We start from the raw sequence: 27,297 nt of genomic DNA on the forward strand, positions 1-27,297 counted from the left end.
TAGCAGATAGGACTTAACAGCAATCTGGTAATCCTGCCTATTGTACAATACTATTTTGTAAAGGCCAATTTTCAGACAAACAGTCAAAATAAACCTGTACATAATATTTAACCAAGTGGCAACACAATTTTTGCACAAACTTAATTTTAATAGGCGAGGAAAATTTTGGAGCGATTATAAAGTTACACATCTTGTAAACACTTTGCATTTACAAAAGACTGCTCGGTACAGCACCATGAAATTTAAAATTTGAATTTGAAATCCAAATACTATCCTACCTAATGGTATTGAAAGTATTTTCCAAAAATAAGAGAAAAAAAACCCAGTAAAAATGTGAAGTAAAATGCCAGGATTGCTGTTTTTTTATTATCAAAAGAACTAGTCTCATTGCATAATTAAAACAAATAACAAGATTACTTAAGTATCACAAGTATTGCATTACATTATTTGGACAAGTGTACAAGGTATTAGAAGAAAGTTTTCACCAGTTGAATCTGTACAATAGGTGGAACAAACATCTACCAACCTGAACCTTGACCAATACCACAAAGCAACAAAATAATGCCTTAAGAATTTTCTGTATGGCAACCACAAAGGGGCAGTGATCATACATCAAACTATTTTCCATTAATAAAAGATTTCACTACATAAAAAGTTGGGTTGTTTATTTTCATTCAACACATTAAACCTTTAAAATAACCCTTAATACAATCATTATACCATGGCAAATTTAAAAAGTATGTTGATGCCACCCACCTTCCTGCTACAAAAAAAAACCCATGAAATGCTACATTGCAGATGATAACTCTCATCATAGTAGCTCTTCTTCCAAGGACACCAATAGCATGCATACCTGAAAGAAGACAGAAGCCATTCATTTAGCAGTGGTAAACTAAGTAAAAGTTTACAACTTTGTTAAAAGGCCATATGCGAGAGGCTTACTATATATTATGAAAGTGAGCACCTTCATTGCCTGGTTGAATAGTGAACCACAAAAGTGAAAAATAAGAAAACATATTAGAAAGCACTTGGTCTAAATCACGTGCAGCACTCCCAAATTGCTATGTTTTACGAAGATTTCAAGATTTCGTTATTTTCAGAATAAACAGCTATCTCACCACCAATGGTAAGTTTTAATTCTAACTTCATTTGTTGAACGCTCACTTGGATCTGCAAATTAGAAATTTTCCATACTTATGAAACAGCATAGCTAACACTAAACATTCATGGACACTGGTAAATACACAGAAATGCATTATTACTTGTAAGTGATTCTGTAATTGAGTTGAACCAATGAGAGTAATCTTTTATAAGGAAACTTCTGGGAATTTGTCCACCACCACCATCACCGCTCCCCACCCCAAAAAAAAAGTCTGGCAAGTATAATCAAATTATTTATTGCACATAGTTTTGGAATAAATTGCATTTCTAAACGCCAGATTTTCCTCCTGTTTATAGTCACAATTTCCTATATGCAAAGTGTGCACACAATAAGCTAGAACCAAAGGCATCAGCATTTCAACTTAAAGCAAAAGGAGGACATTGGCAGATATTTTCTAAAGGCCAGAGTTTTATTTAATAATTAGTACTGTGAAAGTATTTCTGTCCTTGAATGTGTGACTCCTGATTTGGTAATACAGAGAAACCTCGATTATCTGAAGGACACGGGCGGGGAGTATATCGTTTAGTTAATCGAATGCTGGATAACATAATTTAGCCAAGCATTGGGATCTTGCGATCTTTCCAGAAAATCCGAAATTCGGATAATCAAATGCCGGATAATTGAGGTTCCTCTATAATCATTCTCTATTTCCTTCTTGTGCACCCCAATATTTTCTTTTAGCCACAATGTTGAATGCAGCTTTGGGAAACAAATTTGGTTCCATTATAATTACAGACTGCAATTTCGCGACTGCTGTTAAGAGCAACCCAAACCCACTAACTGCATGCCCCAGAAGAAGTAAGGGCATTCAACAAACAAGGAATCTAGATTAGAGGATATTTCACAGTCATCTGCACGATGTATTATTGACTTTGAGACTTTTATTTATAGGGACAAAAGGATGCCTAAAACACATGATTCTGAAAACTTGGAGTGTTAAGTACTTATTGAAGTGCAAATGACATGTTTAAAATGTTATACAGTCTTACAACTGAAATAAAAATTTTACATTCTCGTTATTTATCAAGTTACAAAACAATTGCCAGATGAATATATTTAAAAATACCAAATTGAGTCTAATTCAGTATCTTGAATGCAAACAACTGTATTAAGCAAAAATGTTTGAGTTAAGGTTTGGGATTCATTTAATGGATAAAAATGTGTCAAGGTTTAATACATCAAGCCCAATAACTGGAATAACACAGCAGCGAAAGGAGACAAGAGACCAGGAGAGAGAAAGTGGGGGATACAGAAAGGGAAAGTGAAAAATTGGGAAGGAAGGAAGGAAACAGAGATAGAAAGTGAAAAGAGAGGAGGGTGAATGCATAAAAGGGAGAGAGTGGAGTAGGCACAGAAGAAAGATGTAAGAGTGAGGAGCAAAAGAGAGACACAGAGATAGAGACTGAACAATTTCTGTATAATGCTTTCCAGCATCATTGCAAAGAATGCTACTTGTTTTCCTGTGAGCCATTACAATCCTTTGGAAAGTACAAACATTTTTCTTTCCATTCTCTCATTCTTCAATATGGTCACGGTCACTTTTGGAAATACCCCCAGTTATTTGTTAATCAGAAGGACAATATAAGCACTACATGTTTCCACTGCTTGGTGCCTTAGCAAATATGTTTACCATTTTACTAGAAAATGATAGAAGTGGTCTTGAGAAGTTTTCATGCTGCAAGTGAGGTTTTATGACGACAGCAGAATTACAGTAGTGATGAAAACTAGGACCAGCTCCTTATCAGGTTGTGAGATCTCTTCCTGTTTGGCTTGCAGCAGTGAGTATTTCTGGTCAAGTTGCTTCTGACAAGTTCTGTAGAAGTGGAAGATAGAACTGTTCTGGCAAGTCCAGGGTGGTTTGCTTTTCTTTCCTGTTCAGAGTTGCCTGCTTCCTCAGTCTCTAGGTAAAGGAATGATACTAATGTGCAGAAAATTGTCTGGGTAGCTCAGATGTTCACTGAGCCATTGTACTGGTGTTTCCAGCATTGGTTCAATTCCGTGAATCACTACTTGATACTGTTTCTCCATATCTAGTTCAAGTATAAACAAAACAGAGTTATATAAAATATTCACAGTTCAGTGGAAATGTCTAATCTTACAAAAACACCGAACAACTTCTGTTTTATAGCCAAACTAACGCACCACAGTTATTTAGATATTTCAGTGCTTATGGCATGTCCCGATGTCATACACTTTTAATTTAGGGATAAGATACATTTCTGAATGCATCAAATTCAAAAACATTAGGATTGTTGGTAATACACATTATTACAAGTTAATTTGCAGAGCATTACATGTAAAAATAAGTACATCTTAGTTCTTAGGGTCTTAACCATATCACTTCCTACCCTAGTCCTAGCATTGCCCAGTTTTTATCACTTTATGAACTCCCTATAAAGTGTTCATAAAATGTTCCATGGTACTCAAAAGATTCATTTTAAAATTGTAGTTTCTGCAAAATCAGGTCTTAAAATGGGAATTTGATTTAAAACAGAGAGGTTATACAGCTGTGCCAAGTAATGTTAGGATGTGTGTCCACGCATGAGTAAAAATTCTAACATACAAGAACAATTGGACATGCCAATCTTTTCAATTCAATTAAATCACAATGAAATGACCTGTATTTAGGTGGTGAAAGAAGAACTGGAACCTCAAACATTCTATTGCTTAAATGTGGAAAATTAAATCAAAGCTAAGAGCACAGTACTACAGGACAACTACAGCAGTTGAGATTTGAAAAGTTGCTTTAACTTTACATTTTCAGAGTTAGTGGGAAATTAAAAACTGAATACCAGACAAGCCTTATAGCTGAGTTGAAAGTCTGGACAGTTTTGTGTAGGTTCTGACAAATGCTTAAACTTTATTCTACTCATCAGTAAAAATCTATTTAATTGAATCCATCTACATGAAAAACCACAGGCTGACGTCTATAGCCCATACATCACGGAGAAAGATTTTACCATGGCAATTGCAGTAATAGCCAGTGGGTCAGGTCAAAGCGGATTAACCAAGCCAGGATACACCAAAGGGAGACATCAAACACACATTTTAAAAGGGTAATTAATCTTGAAAGAAAACTTGGCCTAATGCTTCCTGGTGAATGAGATCTCAATCTTACAAGCAATACATGATGTAGCAGTAAAACAAACATATACACATGGGGCTAAGTGCTTTCATCCTGTGATAGCGAACAAACAGTTTTGTTTATCATAAAAACACAAATCCATAAAGGAGTACACATTAAGCAAATTTGTATCAAATTTTATAGGGATAGTCAAAGTGCAGACCTGCAGAAAGAATTGATTAAAAATAAATCAAATGTCACTTTCTCTTTTCTTCTCTACTTCAGTCTTTCAAAAGGTCAAACTTTTTGAATACACTGTTTTTCCAGATGTCTTTTAGGTTTCAATTGAATCAGCAACGGACAATTCTGATGTGACCATCTTCCTTGTGTTATGTATTGCGGTCATGACACCAAAGAGAAAAATAAGGCTATCTGGATCTTTGATCAGCACTTATGTTATCAAGTTGAGCTGGTTGCCAATTCTGATTTCGCTAGGAGAAAGTGAGGACTGCAGATGCTGGAGGTCAGAGTCGAGTGTGTGGTGCTAGAACAGCTTAGCAGGTTAAGCAACATCAGAGGAGCAGGAGAATCAATGTTTTGGGCAAAATGTTGATTCGCCAGCTCCTCAGATGCTGCCTGACCACCTGTGCTTTTCCAGCATCACACTCTTTACTCTGATTTTGTGTTTTGAAGAAAATTTGTAAAAACACCTGCCCAAGACACTGTCCTCAGTCTGCACATGGGATAACAGAAGGCTATTCAGCTACATAGAATATCGTAACAAAGCCTGGTGATTCTATACTCTCATCTGTCATTTATATATGCTGGGCCACTATACACCACCTAAGTAGTCCTTTGCTAATCTGGAAAAGAATAGCTCAAGTCTAATACCACCAACTTCACAAAAAACAGTTTATTCACTACAGACTTTAAGAATTAAAATGTGGAACTTTCCCGGTCTACATGACTCATATCATCACTGCCTTAATAAGGTGGCCCATGAAACCCTCTAAATGCTCTTGTACAGACAAAAAAAAAGTGTATTTGAAATCTACTATACCTTGGAACAATTGCCTGTTGAGATGGAGTTGCAAAGAATGATTTGAACACAAGATAAAATGAAGACACTTTTTGATGAGATGGATAGAGATAGAAGATAAAGTGTTTGATTTGTGTAATGGTTACTAAATATTACAAAATATATCCTGTTTCAAGTATGCAATAATCTTGGAACCATATCCAGATATCATTTAGTTATCAACTGCTCTGTAAGCTTTCATTATTGGTAACTGCAGAAAATTATTCCAGATATCAAGGACAGGCAGAGAATGCATATACTAATTACAGCACTTTTTAAAGAAGCTTTTAAGACTAATGTCACTTATGTTTGAACTGCCCCATTTACTCAATGAAGGTAAAGCTTGCGTAGAATTGGCAAATCAGGGCAAGAGTTGAGACAGATAAGCTAAACAATAAAATGGGAAATGAAGGTCAGAGAATGACAGGAAAGGATAGGGAGTTTAAAAAAAACTCCAGAGATGTATAATTACATCTCTGAACAGGTTGATTAGAAAATATCTATAGGGCATTGTTGAGATCACAACTCAAACACAATGGTAGTTTTGGTCACCTTTTTTTAAAGGAAGGATTTAGTTCTGTTGGAGGTAATTCAGAGAGGTTTATTAGACCAACATCTAAAAGGAATAGGTTGTCTTGATGAAAAACAGGTCAGGCTGGGCTTCTTTTTACTGGAGTTTTAAGGAATAAGGTATGACTTGAATAAAGTATTCAAGGTCTTCATAAATTGAATGTAGACATGATTCTTCCTCTTGTGAGTGAATCCAGAACAAAGAGATATTGTGTAAAAATTAGGGATCACCTTATTAGGACAGTGAAGAGGGTTTTTTTTATTGAGACACTCTGGAGCACTCACTTTCAGAAGGCAGTGGAGGTGGATTATTGAATTTTTTCTTAAGATGGAAACAGATTGATTCTCTTGCCTCACAATAATCTAAGGTAGATGGGAACTTGAAGGACCTTACTTTGATGTTAGCATATTTTGAGGTATCAAAATATTTATCTGCATTCAACACAGATTCGTGTTGGATGAAAGTATTAGCCACAGACAGGCTGAAGGGAGCCAGCTAGTTAAGCAAAACATAAAATTAAGATGATTTATTGGGATGATCCTTTGGGAATTATCTGCCCACCACGGTGGTTAGGCTGATTGACTTTTAATGACTCAATCTGTCATTGGCTCCCATTTTAAAGGAAGGTATATTACTGACACCACACCTACAGCCAGAGAGGATTGGAAAATTATGGTGAAAGCTTCCTCTATTTCATCCCCTACTTCTCTTAACATTTCATTAGCACTCATCTACACCTGTTTTACTCATTTTCAAAGAGTTAACACCCCTGAATATTTGTTTCCTCTCTTTGTTCACCTCCCTCAATATCTCACATCCCTGCTTCTCAACTAAAACATCCCCTTTCTTTGTCAAGAAGGATGCAAAGTATTAATCAATAATGATGGCCAATTCTTTCTCCTCCACACAGAGGTCTCTCTCTTTCTCCTCCACACAGAAGATAGCTTTTTGGTTTCTAATGGGCTTTACTTTCTCCTTAGCTATTGTCTTGCTCCTAATGCATTTCAAGTCATCATTTTTCATGATTTTGCTTGCCTACATTTTTCGTATTCTTTCTTTGCTTTCTTAATATTCTTCTTTTTAATATCACTATTGCACTTTGTACAACTTTCCAGGATTTCTGCACAATTGAGGTCTTGGCATCTGCTCAACTCCTGGCACATTTTAGTTTGGCATGCAGGTGTACAATTAAAGCATTAACTGGAGAAGAACCACTATCCTCACTGTCAATGATAGTGCAGCCTAGCACATCAGTGCAAAAGGCAAGGTTAAAGCAACTACAGCCACCTTTAACCAAAATTGCTGAGTGGATGATCCATCTCAGCTTCTTCCTGAGGTCCCCAGCATTACAGATGCCAGCCTTCAGCCAATTCAACTCAGAACGTGTAATTTCAAGAATATTACAAAGCTCAAAGTTTGTGAGAAGATTTGTAGCTCGGGTGCTCGTTGCTGTGGTTCTGTTCGTCGAGCTGGAAGTTTTTGTTGCAAACGTTTCGTCCCCTGTCTAGGTGACATCCTCAGTGCTTGGGAACATCCTGTGAAGCGCTTCTGTGGTGTTTCCTCCGGCATTTATGGTGGCCTGTCCCTGCCGCTTCCAGTTGTCAGTTTCAGCTGTCCGCTGTAGTGGCCAATATACCGGCCACTACAGCGGACAGCTGAAACTGACAACCGGAAGCGGCAGGGACAGGCCACTATAAATGCCGGAGGAAACACCACAGAAGCGCTTCACAAGAGACTCCCAAGCACTGAGGATGTCACCTAGACAGGGGATGAAACGTTTGCAACAAAAACTTCCAGCTCGGCGAACAGAACTACAGCATATTACAAAGCATATAGCAAAGATTATGCCTTGACAATATCTCAGTTGAAGTACTGAAGTTCTTCAATAAGCCATGCTGCTTGGCACTGTTCTAGTATAGCTATTCTGTCCACCACGGAACAGTAACGACTGTATGTATCTTCTATACGATATGCTGCAGCAACTCATCAAGGCTCCTTCAACGGCACCTTCTAAACACTCAACTTCTACCACCTAAATGAAATTTAGCAGGTAGGTGAAGTAGTAGTGGGTGATCATTTTGAAGGTTGTGATCATATGCAGTTAAATTTAGCATTATTGTGGAAAGGAATAAATGTAGAACAGCAATAAAAGTACTATTTTGGGGAAAGAAAAACTTTACCAAGTTAAAGCCACTTTAAGGAAAGTTAGTAACAAATCAGTGGGAGGCATTCAAAAGCATGATTCTACAGACACAAAGTGTAAACATGTACCCGGAAAGAAAAACGCAGTTTTGCCAAATCTAGAATTCCCTGTGGACATCCATAAGTACATAGGTCAAAATAAAACTGAAAAAAAAATTGAGTTTATGGGGCAGTCTCAAAAAAAATGTTAAGAAGCTTACAGAAGTTTAGAATGTACAGGGGAAGGAGGAAAAGGAAAACAGTAAATGCAACGATTGATTAGAGATAGTCAACATGGCTTTGGGAAGTCATGTCCCACGAGCTTGAGTGAGTTCTTTGAAGTAGTAACAGAGAGGACTGATGAGGGCAGAGTGGTGCATGTGATCTAGACGGACTTCAGAAAGGTGTTCGACAAGGTTCCTCATGGTAGACTATATGCAAGTTTAAATCTCACAGAATAAAGGGAGAACTAGTTGTTTGGATACAGAACTGGCTCGAAAGTAGAAGACAGTGGTGGTGGAGTGTTGCTTTTCAGACTGGAGACCTGTGAACATTGGAGTGCCACAAGGATTGTTGCTGGGTCCACTGCTTTTCATTGTTTTTATTAACGTTTGGGATGTGAACAAAGGAAATACAATTAGTAAGTTTGGAGATGACACCGAAGTTCCTAATGAAGGGCTTATGCCCGAAACGTCGATTTTCCTGCTCCTCGGATGCTGTCTGACCTGCTCTACTTTTCCAGCACAACATTCTCGGCTGTGAGCTCCAGCATCTGCAGTCCTCACTTAAAGTTGGATGTGTAATGGTCAGTGAAGAAGGTTACCTCACAGTACGATAAGATCTTGATCAGATGGGCCAAGGAGTGGCAGATGGAGTTTAATTTAATTAAATGTGAGATGTGGCATTTTGGAAAGGCAAATCTTAGGCATGACATACATTGAATGGTAAGGTCCTGAGGAGTGCTGCTGACCAAAGAGACCTTGGAATGCACGTTCAAAGTTCCTTGAAAATTGAGTCGCAGGCAGCGTTTGATATGCTTGCTTTTATTGGTCATGCATCAAGTTTAGGAGTTGGGAAGTCATGTTGTGGTTGTAGAAGACATTGGTTAGGCCTGTATTGGAACACTGTCTGCAGTTCTGGTCTCCCTCCTATAAGAAGGATGTTGTGAAACTTGAAAGAATTCAGTAAAGATTTACAGGAACGCTGCCAGGGCTGGAGGGTTTGAACTACAAGGAGAGGCTGAATAGACTAGAGCTATTTTCCCTGGAGCATCAGAGGCTGCGGGGTGACCTTATAGAGATTTATAAAATCATGAGGGGCATGGATAGGGTAAAGAGACAAGATTCTTTCCCCAGGGTGGGGGAGTCCAAAACTAGAGGGCATAGGTTTAAAGTAAGAGGGGAAAGATATAAAAGGGACTTAAGGGGCAACTTTTTCCACACACAGGGTGGTGCGTGTCTGCAATGAGCTGCCTGAGGAAGTGGTAAAGCTGGTACAATTACAACATTTAAAAGAAATCTGGAAGAGTATACAAATAGGAAGGATTGAGGGGGATATGGGCCAAATGCTGTCAAATGGGACTAGATTTATTTAGGATACCTGGTCGGCATGGGCAAATTAAACTGAACAGTCTGTTTCCATGCTACATATCTATATGACAGCAAAGACAGGACACAAAAATATTTTGGCTGGTGAAATTAAGGAAAATCCAAAGCTCTTTAGTCAGTACATTAAGAGCAAAGTATGACTAAACAAGAGGCCTACCACAGATGTACAAGGAAACTTGTGCATGAATGTAGAAGATGTGGGCAGAGTCCTAAATTAGAATTTTGTCTCTGTCTTCACAAAGGCGAGAGATAATGCAGATAAAAGGAGGAGTGTGAAATATTAGATAAGAATAATGAGAAGAGAAGTACTGGAGGGACTGATCTCCTTGAAGTTGGATAGATCACAAAGGCTTGACAAATTACATTCCAGGCTATTGAAGAAAGTCAGTGAGGAAATAGGAAGTGACAAAAAAATTTATAAGGGCAGAGGGAGACGTTAGTTACTTGGACTTAAGTAAAGCTTTTGATAAGGTTCCATATGATAGACTAATTAGTACAGTTAGATCACAGGGATTCAGGGCGAGGTTGCCAATTGGCCACAAAATTGAGTTTACGGTAAGAGACAGAGGGTGGTGGTGGAGTGTGGTGGTGAGAATACAGGAGGCATGGTTATTAAGTTTACAGATGACACCAAAATTGGTGGTATAATGGACAGCAAAGATGGTTAACTAAGATTACAAAGAGATCTTGATCAGTTGGATCAATGGGCTAAGGAGTGTCAGATGGAGTTTAATTTAGATAAATCTGAGGTGTTGTAGGGGAAGCCTTATATAACTCATGGCAGAGCCCTGGGTAGTGTTGCAGAACAGAGAGTTCCAGGGATTCAGATACATAATTCTTTGAAATTTGTGTCATAGGTAGACAGGGTAGTTAAGAAGATATTTAGCATGCTTGCCTTCATTGCTTAGAGTTTTTGAGTATATGATATGGGACATCATGTTTAAATTATATTGCTATGGATAAGCCCTTTTCTGCAGTACTATTCCAGTTCTGGTCACCCAGTTATGGTAAGGCTACAATTAAACTGTAGAGGGTTCAGAAAATATTTACCAGGATGATGCCAGGAATGGAGGGTTTGAGTTATGGAGATAGACTAGGACATTTTCCATTGGAGCATAGAAGGTTGAAGGATGACCTTAGAGAGGTTTATAAAATCATGAGAGGCACGGATAAAGTAACTAGCAAAGGTCTTTTCCCTAAGGTAGGGGACTTCAAATCTAGGGGCATATTTTTAAGGTGAGAGGAGAAAGATTTAAAAAGGACAAGAGGTCAACTTTTTTTTAAACACAGAGAATGGATAGTGTGTGGAATGAACTGCCAGAGGAAGTGACAGGTGCAGGTACAGCTACATTTAAAAGACAATTGGATAAGTACATAAATAGCACAGGTTTAGAGGAACATGGGAGAAATGCAGGCAGGTGGGACTCATTTAGTTTGGGAATATGGTTGGCGTGGACAAGTTGGACCAAAGGGTCTGTTTCCAGGCTGTATGACTTTAAGAAATAGGTGTTCACAGGACCATTTTCCAATCTTTCCAAGATATAGGGAGTTACCGGATACCAATATGGCCAATAAATTAATTTATCTAATAACTTAGATTAGATTCTCTACAGTATGGAAACAGAGTCTTCGGCCCAAGAAGTCCACACTGACTCTCCGAAGAGTAACCCATCCAGATCCATTCCCCTACTCCCAATATTTACCCCTGAATAATGCACCTCTCACTACGGACAATTTAGCCTGGCCAATTCATCTGACCTGCACATCTTTGGATTGTGGAAGGAAACTGGAGTACCCGGAGGAAACCCACGCAGGCATGGGGAGAATGTGCAAACTCCACACAGACAGTCGCCTGAGGCGGGAACTGAACCCAGGTCTCTGATGCTGTGAGGCAGCAGTGCTAACCACTGTGCCGCCTGCAAATAAATAAAAAATACAACTTTATTTAATAAACAAGTACACATTGATTTTTAGCAAATAAACTAACTTATTCAATAAATATGTAAACTGATTAACATAGTTTGAATTTTAAAGTACATTTACTCTTCTAAACAACAGATGCAGGGGGAGGTCTTAAATGAATATTTCTCATCTGTATTTACAAAGGAGAAAGACACTGTAGCCAGGGATTTCAGTTGGAATGATAAAGTCCAGAACATGTTAAAATTATTGAGGAGGAGATATTAGATGCTTTAGCAGGCATAAAGATGGCTAAGTCCCCAGGGCTTGATGATGTGTATCCCAGCCTGGTATGGGAGGCAAGAGAGGAGACTGTTGTGCCCTGGCAGAGAATTTAACACATTGCTGACCACAGGTTAAGTGTCAGATGAGTGGAGGATAACTAATACAGTTCTTTTGTTCAAGAAGAACAGCAGAGATAGGCCAGCTAATTATGGATGAGTTGGTCTGATGCCTGTGGTAGGGAAATGTTTGGAAAAAATTCTGAAGGATGGGATCAATCAGTACTTGGAAAGGGAGGCATTTATTAGTGATAGTTAGCATAGTTTATTGAGCAGGATTCTGTCTACTTTAATTGAGTGTTCGAGAAGGTGACAAAATACACTGATGAGCATTATGCAGTCGATGGCTTATATGGACTTCAGTCCCAGATGGAAGGCTGGCCAGAAAGATAATAGCCCATATAATCCAACGCAAGTTGGCAAACTGGATCCAAAATCTGCTTCCAAACAAAAGGCAGAGGCTGATGGTGGAGGGTTATTTTTGAGATTGGAAGCATGTGACCAGCGATGTACCAAGATTTTGGGACTCCTGCTGTTTGTTATATATGTTAATGACCTGAATGTGAACATAGAAGCTATAATTAATAATTTGGAGATTACACAAAAACGTGTGGTGATGTTGACAATGAGGACAATGGTCTCAAGCTATAGTATAATATCAAATTGGGCAGACCAACAGCAGATGGAATTTAACTCTGATAAGTATGAACTGATGCATTTTTGGAAGCTTAATAAGGGAAGGATATATAGGATGCATAGTAGATTCCTAGGGAATACTGAGGAACAAAGAATTATTTGCATACAAATCCGTAGACCCAGAAGGTGTCAGCACAGGAGATCGGGTGAAGTCAGCACATAGGATGCTTGCTTTCATTAACTGGAGCACACAATATAGGAACAAAGAAATCTTGTTACAAATTTGTAAAACATTGGTTAGGCATAGATGGAATACTGTATGCAGAAGGATGAGACCATCAGAAGGATGAGACCATCAGAAAGAGTGCAGAAGAGATTTACCAGTATGTTGCCTGGGATGAAAACCTTTGTTATAAGGAGAGTCTGGATAGACCGTGTTCGTCTTCCTTGGAGTGTGGATGCTGACGGGGGATCTGACTTATGTATTCAAAATTAAGAGTCATACATCAGATAGATCCAAGAGAATCTTTTTTCCATGTCTAAGAATAGGTGGTTCAGAGGACATATGAAAAATTTCTTCAACCAGCCAATGGTAAAAATATGGAATGTGGAACATGCTGCCTGAGAGGATGATGGAGACAGGTACTCTCAACATTTAACTGGCATCTGGATGAGTACTTAAAATGCCAGTGCATAGGTAGTAATGGACTAAGTGCAGGTGAATGAGATTAGTGCAGTTTGATGTTTGTGGTTGGAATAGGAGGGGGCCCTGTTTCTATGCTGTACAAATGTGCGACCCTATAATCTAACACGCACACAGACACACAGAAGACAAAGTAAAAAGAACCCTGTGAGAGAACTTCTCTGGCTATGGCGAGGGCATCTTAATACCCATTGTACAAGGAACCCCCCATTTTCTGTCACAGCATTGCAGACATCTTAAAGAAACTCAGCACCCACGGATCAGTTGAACCAGGAGCATTCCTTGTCACAATGGACGTTTTGTCACTCTACACCAGCATCTCCACGAAGACAGCATCGCTACAACTGCCTCAGTACTCAACACCGACAAGAGCCAATTCCCAGATGCCATCCACAACTCATCCACTTCACCTTGACCATAACGTCTTCACCTTCAACAATCAACTCTTTATCCAGACACACTGAACAGCCATGGGGACCAAACCTGCACTCCAATACACCATTTTCATGCACAAGTTTGAGCAAGACTTCTTCACTGCACAGGACCTCCAACCGATGCTAGACACCAGATATTGTGACAACATTTTCTTAAAACTAATGGCAAAGAATCAGTGAAATGACAACACTCATCTGACAAATGAACAGCATTCCAAAAGCTTGTCATTTCCAATAAACCTGTTGGACTATAACCTGGTGTCGTGTGACTTCTGACTTTGCCCACTTCAGTCCAGCATCGGCACCTCCACATCTTAATACACGCGGATGGGTCACTGATCACAGACACAGTTGTCACTGGTATCTCTTCAGATATCGGCTGTTCATGGGATGTTACTAGGAAATCTTCTAGCAGCTCCTCAAGAAGAATAGTAGTTTTAGAGCTTCAGCCTTCACACAGGATTTTCAAAGGACATCTTAGGAAGATAACGAAGCCTGTGCTGAGGGTAATGAGGAAGGCTGTACTGCTACATATGGCACTGTCAATTTGTTTTGAACCAAAATATACTTGTTACATAGATACTGGGAAAATCTTTCGACACCCCAAGCAAAAGGACATCCGGTGTGACAAAGGACCATCCGGCCTTTGTCACACCGGATGGTCTTCTTCAATGTTGAATAAAGACATTTGCATTAAAAGGCATGAGCAACTTTCCAGAGACAGATGAACCAAGAGGCAGCCAGAGCTCTTTATATTTTGGTTTAGTTTGATAATGTAATATACTGCCTGAGATTGTGGCAGAAGCAATTTAATCATGACTTTTGAATACTGTAACCATAAACCAGCTGATTAGGGAAAAAAAACTCAGCCACAGAAGATGCTTCAATGCTGCTGTTGGCTAACTGCCAGATGGAAACACTGAAGTTAATAAAAAGAAATTTCCTAAACATTTGAAATAACATTCTTTCAAAATCAGGTTTATTTTCAATTAATAAACCTCTCAGGTACAAACATGATGCATCTAGAGTCCTGTCAAGCAAATATTATAATTAAGTTGGACTATTTTTCTAAAAGTTCAATTGACACAGAGATACTTGATTATGCAAAAAGAAACCGATTGCTACTGTCTCTTCACCCAGGTAAATAGTGCGGTGAGGAAGGCATATGGCGTATTGGCTTTTATTGGTAGAGGAATTGAGTTCCGGAGTCCTGAGGTCATGATGCAGTTGTATAAGACTCTGGTGCGGCCGCATCTGGAATATTGTGTGCAGTTTTGGTCGCCATACTATAGGAAGGATGTGGAGGCACTGGAACGGGTGCAGAGGAGGTTTACCAGGATGTTGCCTGGTATGGAAGGAAGATCGTATGAGGAAAGACTGAGACACTTGGGGCTGTTTTCATTAGAGAAAAGAAGGTTTAGGGGTGACTTGATTGAGGTGTACAAGATGATTAGGGGGTTAGATAGGGTTGACAGTGTGAACCTTTTCCCGCGTATGGAGTCGGGTATTACAAGGGGGCATAGCTTTAAATTAAGGGGGGGTAGATATAGGACTGAAGTTAGGGGTAGGTTCTTCACTCAGCGAGTCGTAAGTTCATGGAATGCCCTGCCAGCAGCAGTGGTGGACTCTCCCTCTTTATGGGCATTTAAGCGGGCATTGGATAGGTATATGGAGGATAGTGGGTTAGTATAGGTTAGGTGGGCTTGGATCGGCGCAACATCGAGGGCCAAAGGGCCTGTACTGCGCTGTATTCTTCTATGTTCTATGTTCTATGTTCTATAACGTAATTCAACCAAAAGTCAATTCTATTTGTTAAATTGTCCACTACAGAAATGTTACTGCTTATTGAAGTTACACATCAAACAAGAACATTTATACTCAGAGTTCCAAATATTAACTAGGCAAGCTATGCAGTAATTTCAAAACCTACTTTCAACATCTCAAACTTTTGAACTGCCAGAAATTGCTAGCAATGGAGAGAATCCAATGCAAAAAAGCTTTCCTGCTTGATTTTAAGTGTGCATTTAACATCAAAATCTGTACAAAATGCTTCATCTTTCAAATATATTGTTCAAAATATAGAAGAGAGCAGACTGGCAGTTAACTGTCAATCAGCTTTGATGGATGCATTCTCCATGGCATACCTTGACTACAGTCAACTTGCTAACGAATCAGCATTCTCCTCTCATGCAGAATTAATGCTAGGTTTCCCCTTGAATTTGTATTCCTGAGAATTTTCCCAACAAGTGCAAGACAGTGAATCTGATATCAGTGGTGGGCAAATTAGATTAGATTAGATTAGATTACTTACAGTATGGAAACAGGCCCTTCGGCCCAACAAGTCCACACCGCCCCGCCGAAGCGCAACCCACCCATACCCCTACATTTACCCCTTTAACCTAACACTACGGGCAATTTAGCATGGCCAATTCACCTGACCCGCACATTTTTGGATTGTGGGAGGAAACCGGAGCACCCGGAGGAAACCCACGCAGACACGGGGAGAACGTGCAAACTCCACACAGTCAGTCGCCTGAGTCGGGAATTGAACCCGGGTCTCTGGCGCTGTGAGGCAGCAGTGCTAACCACTGTGCCACCGTGCCGCCCACTAATTGTTGGAGGGAATCCCCAAGGACAGGATTTACATGTATTTGGAAAGGCAAGGACTGGGTAGGGATACTGAACATAGCTTTGTGCTTGGGAAATCATGTCTTGAACTTGATTGAGTTTTCTGAAGGAATGACACAGAGAACTGAAGATGACAGAACAGTAGACATGATCTATCTGGACTTCAGTAAGGTGTTTCACAAGGGTCCTCATGGTATATTGGTTAGCAATGTTAGATCACATGGAATGCAGGGAGAACTAGCCATTTGGATACAGAACTGACTCGAAGGTAGAAGTCAGAGGGTGGTGGTGGTGGTGGACAGTTGCTTTTCAGACTGGAGGCCTGTGACCAGTGATATGCCACAAAGATTGGTGCTGAGTCCACTGCTTTTCATCATTTTAAGAGAAATGATTTGGTTGTGAATATTGGAAGTATGGTTCGTAAGTTCGCAGATGATACCAAAATTGGAGATGTAGTGGACCTCAGAGCACAATGTGATCTTGTCAATGAGCCGAGGAGTGACAAATGGCCTTTAATTTAGATAAATGTGAAGTGCTGCATTTTGAAAAGGCAAATCAGGGCAGAACTTACACTCTTATTGATAAGGTCCTGGGGAGTGTTGCTGAACAAAGAGAACTTGGAGTGCAGGTTCATAGTTTCTTGAAAGTGGAGTCACAGGTAGACAGGATAGTGAAGATGGCGTTTGGTATGCTTTCCTTTATTGGTGAGAGCATTTGAGTATAGGATTTGGAAGGTTATATTGCAGCTGGAAATGTGTTGCTGGAAAAGCGCAGCAGGTCAGGCAGCATCCAGGGAACAGGAGAATCGACGTTTCGGGCATAAGCCCTTCTTCAGGCTTATGCCCGAAACGTCGATTCTCCTGTTCCCTGGATGCTGCCTGACCTGCTGCGCTTTTCCAGCAACACATTTCCAGCTCTGATCTCCAGCATCTGCAGACCTCACTTTCTCCTCAAAGGTTATATTGCAGCTTAACAGGACATTGGTTAGGCTACTTTTGGAATATTGTGTGCAATTCTGGTTTCTCTCCTACAGTAAGGATATTGTGAAACTTGAAAGGGTTCAGAAAATATTTAGAAGGATGTTTGAAGCTGAATAGGCTGGGGCTGCTTTTTTTTTGTTTTCCGTGCTGCATCAGAGACCAAAGGGTGACCATATAGACGTTTATAAACTCATGAGGGACAAGGATAGGGTAAATAAATAAGGTATTTTCCTTGGGGTGAGGGAGTCCACAACTAGAGGGCATAGGTTTAGGGTGAGGAGGGAAAGATTTAAAAGGGACCTAATGGGCAACTTTTTCAAGAGTATGGAATGAGCTGCAGAGGAGGCTGGTACAATTACAACAGAGAAAAGGCATCTGGATAGGTATATGAATAGGATGGGGCTTAATGGGATATAAGCCAGGTGTCAGATCTCTCGGTGGGAGAGCGGTTTGGTGGCAAGGATTAGACAGGGCTCTAGAGGGTTACAAGGTAGCCAGGAAGGAACTAAAGAATGGAATTAGAGAGCGAGAAGGGGTTGAAAAAAAGCTTTAGTGGGTAGGATTAAGGAAAACCCTAAGGCATTCTACACTTATGAGGAACAAGATGATGGCCAGCATGAGGGTAGGGCCGATGCAATGAATTTGTGCCTGGAGTCTAAGGAGGTAGGGGAGGTCCTTAATGAATACTTTCTTTCAGTATTCACTCCTAAAAGGGACCTTGACATTTGTAAGGACAGCATGAAACAGGGTGATAAGTTGGAACAGGTTGATGTTAAGACAGAGATATGCTGAAAATATTGAAAAACGTAAGGATAGATAATTCCCTGGGCCAAGTGAAATATGAGGAGAAAGTGAGGTCTGCAGATGCTGGAGATCAGAGCTGGAAATGTGTTGCTGGAAAAGCGCAGCAGGTCAGGCAGCATCCAGGGAAGAGGAGAATCGACGTTTCGGGCCTTCCTGAAGAAGGGCTTATGCCCGAAACGTCGATTCTCCTGTTCCCTGGATGCTGCCTGACCAGCTGCGCTTTTCCAGCAACACATTTCCAAGTGAAATATACCCAAGGTTACTAAAGGAAGCAAGGGAAGAGATTGCTGCGTCTTTGGCGATAATCTTTGTGTCCTCGCTGTCCACTGGAGTACTGCCAGATAATTGGAGGATGGCAAATGTTATTCCCTTGTTCAAGGGAGGGAACAGAGATGATCCTGAGAATTACAGACCAGTCAATCTTATGTGTGTGGTGGGCAAATTATTGGAGAAGATTCTGAGAGACAGGATTAGAGATAGTCAGCATGGCTTGGTGAGGGGCAGGTCATGTTTCACAAGCCGTATTCAATTCTTTGAGGATGTGACAAAACACATTAATGAATGTACAGCAGTGGATGTGGTGTACATGGATTTTAAAGGTCCCCATGGTAGACTCATTCAGAAAGGAAGGAGGCATGGGATACAGGGAAATTTGGCTGTTTGGACACAGAATTGGTTGGCCTATAGAAGACAGAGGGTGGTAGCAGATGGAAAGTATTCAGCCTGGAGCTCAGTGACCAGTCGTCTTCGGCAGGGAACTGTTCTAGAACTTCTGCTCTATGTGATTTTTATCAACAACTTGGATGAGGAAGCAGAAGGATGGGTTCCTAAGTTTGCCGATGACACGAAAGTTGGTGGAATGATGGATAGTGTGGAGGGCTGTTGTAGGTTGCAATGGGACATTGACAGGTTACAGAACTGAGTCGATAAGTGGCAGACGGAGTTCAACCTGGAAAAGTGGGAAATGATTCATTTTGGAAGGTCGAATTTGAATGCAAAATACAGGGTTACAGACAGGATTCTTGGCAGTATGGAGGAACAGAGGGATCTTGGGGTCCGTGTCCATAGATCCCTCAAAATTATCACCCAAGTTGATAGGGTTGTTAGAAAGCGTATGGTCTGTTGACTTTCGTTGGGGGGGGGGGGGGGGGGTAATTGAGTTTAAGAGCTGCGAGGTTATGCTGCAGATCTACAGAGCCCTTTGTTAGACCACACTTGGGAAGATTGTATTCAGTTCTGGTCGCCTCATTATAGGAAGGATGTAGGCGCTTTAGAGGGGGTGTAGAAAACACTTACCAGGATGCTGCCTGGACTAGAGGGCATATCTTATGAAGAAAGGTTAAGGGAGCGAATGCTTTTCCCATCGGAGCAAAGAAGGGTGAGAGGCGACTTGACAGAGGTGTACAAGATGACGAAAGACAGAGTGAATAGTCAGAGACGTTTTCCCAGGGCAGAAATCGTTATCACAAGGGCGCATAATTTTAAGGTGATTGGAGGAAGGTTTAGGGGAGATTTTGGAGGTCGGTTCTTTACACAGAGTTGTGGGCGTGTGGAATGTACTGCCAGTGGTAGTAGTAGAGTCAGATGCATTACGGATATTTAAGCAACTCTTGAATAGGCACATGGATGATTGTAAAACGAAGGGCATGTAGGTTAGTTTGATCTTAGAGTAGAATAAAAGGTCAGCATAACACCAAGGGCTGAAGGGCTTGTACTGTGCTGTACTGTTCTATGTTCGAACTGATGGCAAATGGAACTAATCAATTTAAGATATTTAGTCAGCATGGATAAGTTGGACTGAAGGGTCTGGTTCCACGCTGTACATCTCTACAACTCTATGAAAAGCTTCTACAAAATATGCTGTTTTTCAGCAATACTCAAGACATAATCAGATAATTTGTTTCCCTTTTATGAAGACGACTGTGGAATAAATATTGGCCAAACACAAGGAAAACATTTAGATCTTCTTTGAAATAGTACCATAGGATCCTTTATTCAATCCAGTTTAGGTTGTTGGGAATTCTTATCGAAAGCTATTACCTCTGGTGTGGAACCATTCATTCCTGATAAAAGGGCTTTTCCTGATCCTCAGATGTTGTCTGACCAGCTGTGCTTTTCCAGCAGCACTCTAATCTTGACTGTGATCTCCAGAGTCTGCAGTCCTCATTTTCACCTGAAACCTCCTCAGTACTAGCTCTGGTATTCGCACAGATGTTACTTTTGAGCTCAGTATTAGTCGATCACTGGCTTTGGAGGAACTTTTCCAGGCTTCAGAGATCAATATTAGTAGTTGACATGAATTCTATACCCACATACTGGTAGCTAACAACCAGCAAACATTCATGCCTGAGATGCATTTTATATTAGCATAATAAATCGATCACCTTGAAAGAACTTTTCCCAACTCCAGAAATCAACCTATATCATGACAACATCAACATCTTGAACTTTCTCAGTTCTAATCGCCAGCAGATTTCTGACCAAACTCTCCTGTTTAGAAGTGAAATAGACTAAACACTTCTGAGATAACTGGTGCCCTGAACTCCCTCTAGGAGCAAAATTAAACTTGGTACTGAACTCAACCATTGGGTTTTTTGATCTGAATTAAAAAAACATTTTGGATCCCAGATTCATCCGCACTGAAAACTAATGGCGCCTAATGTTTACCCTGCTTATTGTAAACACCATAATATAAACATCTTTCCATTAACACCACAGGAGCCCAGACTTCTGGCTTCTGATAAATTCTGGATTTAGTGGCCGCTCCGAAAGGACACTTTGGCCTTGTATTTTTTTTTCAAATGAAAACCCTTCACAAATGTAACCAGTACACTTGTGACTATTTTGAAATCAAATTCCAAAAATTAAATATATATACATTTTTTCAACACAATGCTCATTTGATATTCTTGTAAATCTTTTCTGCAGCCTGCGCACATCTTTTTACTTATAAGGTGGCAACCAGAACTTTTAGGTGTACTTCAGTATTGTTATGATGTTACATCACATTTTGTAAAATGTAGAGTCATAGAGATGTACAGCACAGAAACAGACCCTTCAGTCCAACTCGTCCATGCGGACCAGATATCCCAACCCAATCTAGTCCTACCTGCCAAGACCTAGCCGATATCCCTCCAAACCCTTCCTATTCATATACCCATCCAGATGCCTTTCAAATGCTGCAATTGTACCAGCCTCCACCACTTCCTCTGGCAGCTCATTCCATACAAGTACCATGGTCTGAGTGAAAAAGTTGCCTCTTAGGTCCCTTTTATATCTTTCCCCTCTCACCCTATGCTCTCTAGTTCTGGACTCCCTCACCTCAGGGAAAAGACTTTGTCTATTTATCATATCCATGCCCCTCATGATTTTATAAACCTCTATAAAGTCACCCCTCAACCTCCAACGCTCCAGGGAAAACAGCCCAGCCTAATCAGCCTCTCCCTATAACTCAAATCCTCCAAATCTGGCAACATGCTTGTAAATCTTTTCTGAACCTTATCAAGTTTCACAACATCTTTCCGATAGGAAGGAGACGAGAATTGCGTGCAATATTCCAACAGTGCCCTAACCAATGTCCTGTACAGCCGCAACAGGACCTCCCAAATTCTATACTCAATATTCTGACCAATAAAAGAAAGTTAAAAATCATACAACACCAGGTTATAGTCCAACAGGTTTAATTGGAAGCACACTAGCTTTCGGAGTGCCGCTCCTTCATCAGGTGATTGTAGAGGACACAATTGTAAGGCACAGAATTTGTAGCAAAAATTTAGTGTGATGTATCTGAAATTATACATTGAAAAATACCTTGATTGTCTGTTGAGTCTTTCATCTGTTCAAATATCATGATAGTTTCATTTCTTTTATATGTAAATCACAAAACCTTTTCTTTTTAAAAGTTGCATTCTCAGGTTAACTGTAACAATTGGTGTTAGTGAGACAATATGTTGAAGGTGTTAGCCCCCTGTGTTCTCTGTCTATGCATGATGTTTAGATTGATTCTAATCTAAAAGGTGAGTCCAAATCAATAAAGGAAAGCATACCAAACACCTTCTTCACTATCCTATTATCTATCTACCTGCGACTCCACTTCGAGGATTCTTTGTTCAGCAACACTCCCTAGGACCTTACCATTAAGTGTATAAGTCCTGGACTCGGCAAGATGGCGGCAATTCTGTAGAACTGCTGTGGACAGCTCTGCCTAACAGGCAAGGCATACCAATGTTTTTTGCCATCCCTGGCCAACTTATGTGGTGGAATTATTAGTTTAAAACCTTACAGAACACAATTGTTAATATTTGGGAGTGGGAAGATGTCAAAGGGAAAAGGAGCAAGCAAACAGCAGCAGGGAGGACACTTCCCTGCAGCATCAGGCATACCAAAGACTGCAGCAGCCTCTCCTGAACCCCCCGGGGACCTGACAGACTGACAGGAATTGACTGTAGGGATGGAGAGACTTACCTTGAAAGTTGTGGCTGCGATTGAGGAAATCTGGGGAGATTCGTGCCCAGGTCCAACCTATCACATCCACGCTGCAGAAGCATGAGCAGGAGATCCAGGGCCTCGGGAAGAGGCTGGAAGGGGTGGAGGGTCGAACTAAGTCCTCGGAAGCTGTGATGGAGACCTCATCCAGTCAGATCCAGGTGCTGGAGCAAGAGGTGCGGGTCTTGTGAAATCATATCGCCGACCTCAAAAATCGAGGTCGTAGGATAAATCTCCGAATTGTTGGGCTCCCTGAAGGTGAGCAGCCAGTCAGCTTCTTTGAAAGCTGGCTGCCGAAGTTTTTGGGCCTTCACATAGAGTCCAGTAGGCTTCAGATTGAAAGGGCGTATCAGGTTAAGGTGCACAGGTCAGGGCCGGTGCAGCACCCCTGCTCTGTCCTAGTGCACTTCCATTCATAGAAGGACAAGCAAAAAGTCACAGAAGCTTCCAGATCCCTGGGAAAAGATCTGCAGGCACTGCTGTACAAGGGGTCAAAAATCATGTTTTTCCAGGATTTTTCATCAGCTGTAATTTGAAAGAGAAAGTCCTTCGATGAAGTTAAAAAGGAGGCTGAAGAACCTGGGCATCCAGTACTCCATGAGATACCCCGCAGTACTTTGTTTCAGCCGTGAGGACTCAGTTTATACATCTGACTTGGCGGATATGGCTAAAAACTTTGTGGACACTTTAAAATAGACGGATTGGCCTGAAGAATATGGTTAATGTTTGTTCTCTTTTCTATCTTTCCCCATGTTTTCCCTTCCTTTTTTTATTCCTTTCTTTCTCCCTAATAATTTCCTTTTTGGAAAGGGTGGGGGGGGGGGAAAGAGAGAGAGAAGAAAGACTTTGGAATAAGGTGTTCCTTTTTTTTAAAATAACTGGATTTTCTGATGGGAAATTTTGTGGATGTTCTTTGTTGTCTCTCCCCCTTTTTGTTTGTTCTCCTGCTCTTTTAGTCACAAGCAAGGGTGTCTGAAAGGGGATATGGCTAAGTGTCTTATTAAATGGTGCGCCTGGAACATTAAGGGAAGTCATTCGCCTGTTAAAAGGAAAAAAAAAAGTACTTTCTAGCCTTAAGAGGGATAGGGTTGATATCACTTTGTTGCAGGAAACCCATCTTGATGATGGGGAATACCTGAAATTACAACAGGGGGGGTTATGACCGGGTATTCTTTTCATCCTTTACTACTAAAAGTAGGGGAGTGGCAGTACTTATCCAGAAAAGCCTTCCGTTCACAGTATTAGAGCAGGTGAAAGATGAGCAGGGACGGTTTGTGATACTTAAAGCCCTGATACATGGGGAGGAATATGGCATTTTAAACGTCTACTGTCCTCTGGCACATCCCCTCAAATGTTTGATTAGTGCTTTCTCCAAGTTGAGTGCTTTTGGAACATGGCACATTATTATGGTGGGGGAGGATTTTAATTGTCTTTTGGATCCAACAGTGGACAGGATGCCTTGTGGGCCCCCAACTATTTCTTCACAGGCCAAGCAGGTGGTTGACTTATGCAAGGAGTTGGGGCTGGTGGATATTTGGAGATGTCTTCACCCTACTGGCAGGGACTTCACTTTTGTTCAAACCCACATAAATGTCACACGAGGATCGAACTCTTTGTCTCCCTCGGCCCTTCTGGATTCGATTATGAGTTGTAAAGTTGGGAAATATAGCTATCTCTGATCACGCGGCAGTATATTTGGAGGTTAAGGCCAAAAGTGAAGGAGTTTGGACCCTTTTCTCCTTCAGGATTCCAAATTTGTGGAATATTTTTTGAAGGAGTTTCAGGAATTCTTGACTATCAACTCAGGCATGGCTAGTAGACCGTCCATGCTATCGGAGACTGCTAAGGCTTTTGCTAGGGAATTAGCTATTTCCTATTCGGCTAGCCGGAAACAACAGAAAGAGGAACAGCAGCATCTAATTGAGACGCGGTTGAAAGCCGCGGAGGAAGCACATTTTGCGCAGCCTTTGGTGACTAAGCTACAGGTGATCAAGGCCCTTTGGGCTGCCTTGAATTCAATACTGACACAAAACACAAAGAAAGAACTTGCTTTTGCTAGACAGAGGCTGTTTGAATATGGGGATAGGCCAGGGAAGTATTTAGCGTACCTGACTAGGAAAAAGCGTGCTCCCCAATCCATTATTGCAATCAGAGACAGCGCCGGGGTCCTTACATACTATGCTAAAAAGATTATTGACGCTTTTTGGATCTTTTACTCTGAATTGTATCGGTCTGAAGGTTGTGAAGACAGGAGGGCTAAACTGGAGACCTTTTTTAAGAACCTGGACCTCCCAGGGGTAACTTTGGAACAGGCCTCTCTCCTTAATGCTCCCTTGACAGTTCAGGAAATACTGTCAGGCAGCTAGGCAACTTCAGAGTGGAAAAGCGCCTGGCCCTGATGGTCTTCCGGGTGAGTTTTATAAGGAGGTTATAGGGATTCTGTCAGGGCCGATGTTGGAGATGTACAATCACTCCTATATGCATGAACGCCTACCACCATCTTTGAGAGAAGCTAATATTTCCTTAATTCTTAAGAAGGGGAAGGTTCCTGAGGATTGACCCTTATACAGGCCCATCTCTCTATTAAATTCAGATTTCAAGATTCTGTCCAAGATCCTAGCGCTGAGACTGGAAAGGGTGTTGCCCCATATTATGAAAGAGGACCAGAGAGGCTTTATAAGAGGCCGAAGGTCCTCTAATAATATTAGAAGGTTGCTGAATGTCATCCAAGTTTGTCAGCAACGATCGATTCAGGGGTTGGTGATTTCCTTAGATGCAGAGAAAGCACTTAACTGGGTGAAATGACCGTATCTTTTTTATGTCTTAGAACAGTTTGGGTTAGGTGGAGTTTTTGCTAGGTGGGTGGAGGTTTATATCGCCACTCTCTGGCCATGGTCATCACCAACGGGGTGAAGTCTGGGAATTTTACGATTGGTAGGGGTAGTTGGCAAGGCTGCCCCCCTCTCACTGTTGTTGTTTACATTGGTGATAGAGCCGTTGGCAGAGGCCATTCGTCAGAACATTCACATAACCACTCCGGAAGTGGGATCGAAGACACACAAGATTACATTATATGCGGATGATGTCCTTCTGTTTTTAATCGAACCCGATGACCTCTGTACCCCATTTGATACAATATATCAATTCATTTTGGGCTATTTCAGGATATAAGATTAAGGTTGCAAAATCAGAGGCTATGCCTTTGGGGAACCTTAAGCATGTGCCAGAAGTTGAAGGTGGCAGTTGAAGGTTGAAGTTTGAGCAACTGAGCTGCAAATACGGGTTACCCAGCAGAGATCTTTTCCATTTTTTTCAGGTTTGGGATTTCATCCAGAAGACGACTATGCTTCTCACTAAGCCCTATAGGCTCGGTACAGAGAAGTTGTTGCTACGTTCCACAAGCACCCTTTCGGTTAGTGCCCTCTATCTCCTGCTGGGTGGCAGGGCCTGGCAGGATATTAACCAGTTCTGAGAGGTCTGGGAGCAAGAGCTGGGAGTGGAGATCTCTTCTGAAACATGGGAGAACATATGAGAGAATACTCGAAAGATCTCAATCTATAATAGGACATGCGCTACGCAGTTAAAAGTTCTGCACAGGGCTCATCTGGCATCAGACCGTCTGGCGAAGTTTAAAAAAGGAGCATCTTCAGTGTGCCCCAAATGTAAAATAAGTATAAGTACTCTTACTCATTCCTTCTGGACATGCCACAGGCTCCATATTTACTGGAGCGCTGTGGCGGGAGAGATAGGGAGGGTATTGAGAACTGAAGTCAAAGTAGACCTGATATCTTTCCTCTTAGGTCTACCGAATTTACCATCTTTAGACAGACATGGGAAAAAAACTATTTAATATTCTTGCATACTGTGCACAGAAGAATATTCTGATGAACTAGTTGTCTGAGAACCCACCGGGCTTGCTGGGATGGCAGAAATTAATTATGGAGCACATTCCCTTGGACTTTTTTTTACAAACATGGTGCACAACACAACAGACCATTTTTATAAGACATGGCAGCCCTACTTGAGTTATTTGGAAACTAATTTGTCCTAACTAGGGCATTTGTTTAACCAGGATGGTTAGATTTGTCAAACCCTGGAGGGGATCTCCTGAGTTAATACGGGTATATATACAATGCTCCTGTTCCTCTGTTTGGGAGCTTTGCGCCAAACATAACTGTTCTGTATTCTGTTTTTTTTTTGCTTTTTTTTGGTGTTGCTTTGCACAGTGTTAGGGTTTGTTGTGTATTAGAGGGTAGGTTAATAGTTAGGAGATAGTAGTTGTATTGTTTTTGTTTGTTTTCTTTCTATTATACTGATATTTGTTATTGATTGTATTTTTCAATAGTTTTATATGCTTGTAAAGTTAAAAAAAATTTGCTAATAAATATATTTACAAAAAAAGTGTATAAGTCCTGCTAAGATTTGCTTTCCCAAAATGCAGCACCTTACATTTATCTAAATTAAACTCCATCTGCCACTTCTCAGCCCATTGGCTCCTCTCATCAAGATCCAATTGCAATCTGAAGTAACCTTCGCTGTTCACTACACCTCCAATTTTGGTGTCATCAGCAAACTTGCTAACTATACCTCTTATGGTCACATCCAAATCATTTGTATAAATGATGAAAAGTAATCGATCCAGCACTGATCCTTGTGGCACTCCACTGGTCACAGGTCTCCAGTCTGAACAACAACCCCCCCACCACCTTGTGGACTTGATTTTG

At 40.9% G+C, this 27,297-nt stretch overlaps 1 protein-coding gene across 5 annotated transcripts in view; it reads right to left on the reverse strand.

Annotated features, from left to right (window-relative positions):
* Positions 1-339: 339 nt before the first annotated feature.
* Positions 340-27,297, reverse strand: part of atg5 (ATG5 autophagy related 5 homolog (S. cerevisiae)) — a 161,659-nt gene continuing 134,701 nt past the window's right edge. For 4 of the 5 annotated variants that reach the window (XM_087982685.1, XM_087982696.1, XM_087982706.1 and 1 more), the window contains exons 8-9: positions 11,422-11,579; positions 340-3,192 (exon numbers count right to left, since the gene is read on the reverse strand). In XM_087982685.1, the coding sequence (XP_087838811.1) occupies positions 3,169-3,192; positions 11,422-11,579 (182 nt within the window). In that variant the 3' untranslated portion in view covers positions 340-3,168. The remainder of the gene's footprint in view (positions 3,193-11,421; positions 11,580-27,297) is intronic. The other variant, XM_043687041.2, reaches the window with a different exon arrangement.

Source organism: Chiloscyllium plagiosum, unplaced genomic scaffold (genome assembly GCF_037043375.1).
Source record: "Chiloscyllium plagiosum isolate Xiang-an unplaced genomic scaffold, Cpla_swu_hap1 HiC_scaffold_3, whole genome shotgun sequence".
NCBI classification, from domain to species: Eukaryota; Metazoa; Chordata; class Chondrichthyes; order Orectolobiformes; family Hemiscylliidae; genus Chiloscyllium; species Chiloscyllium plagiosum.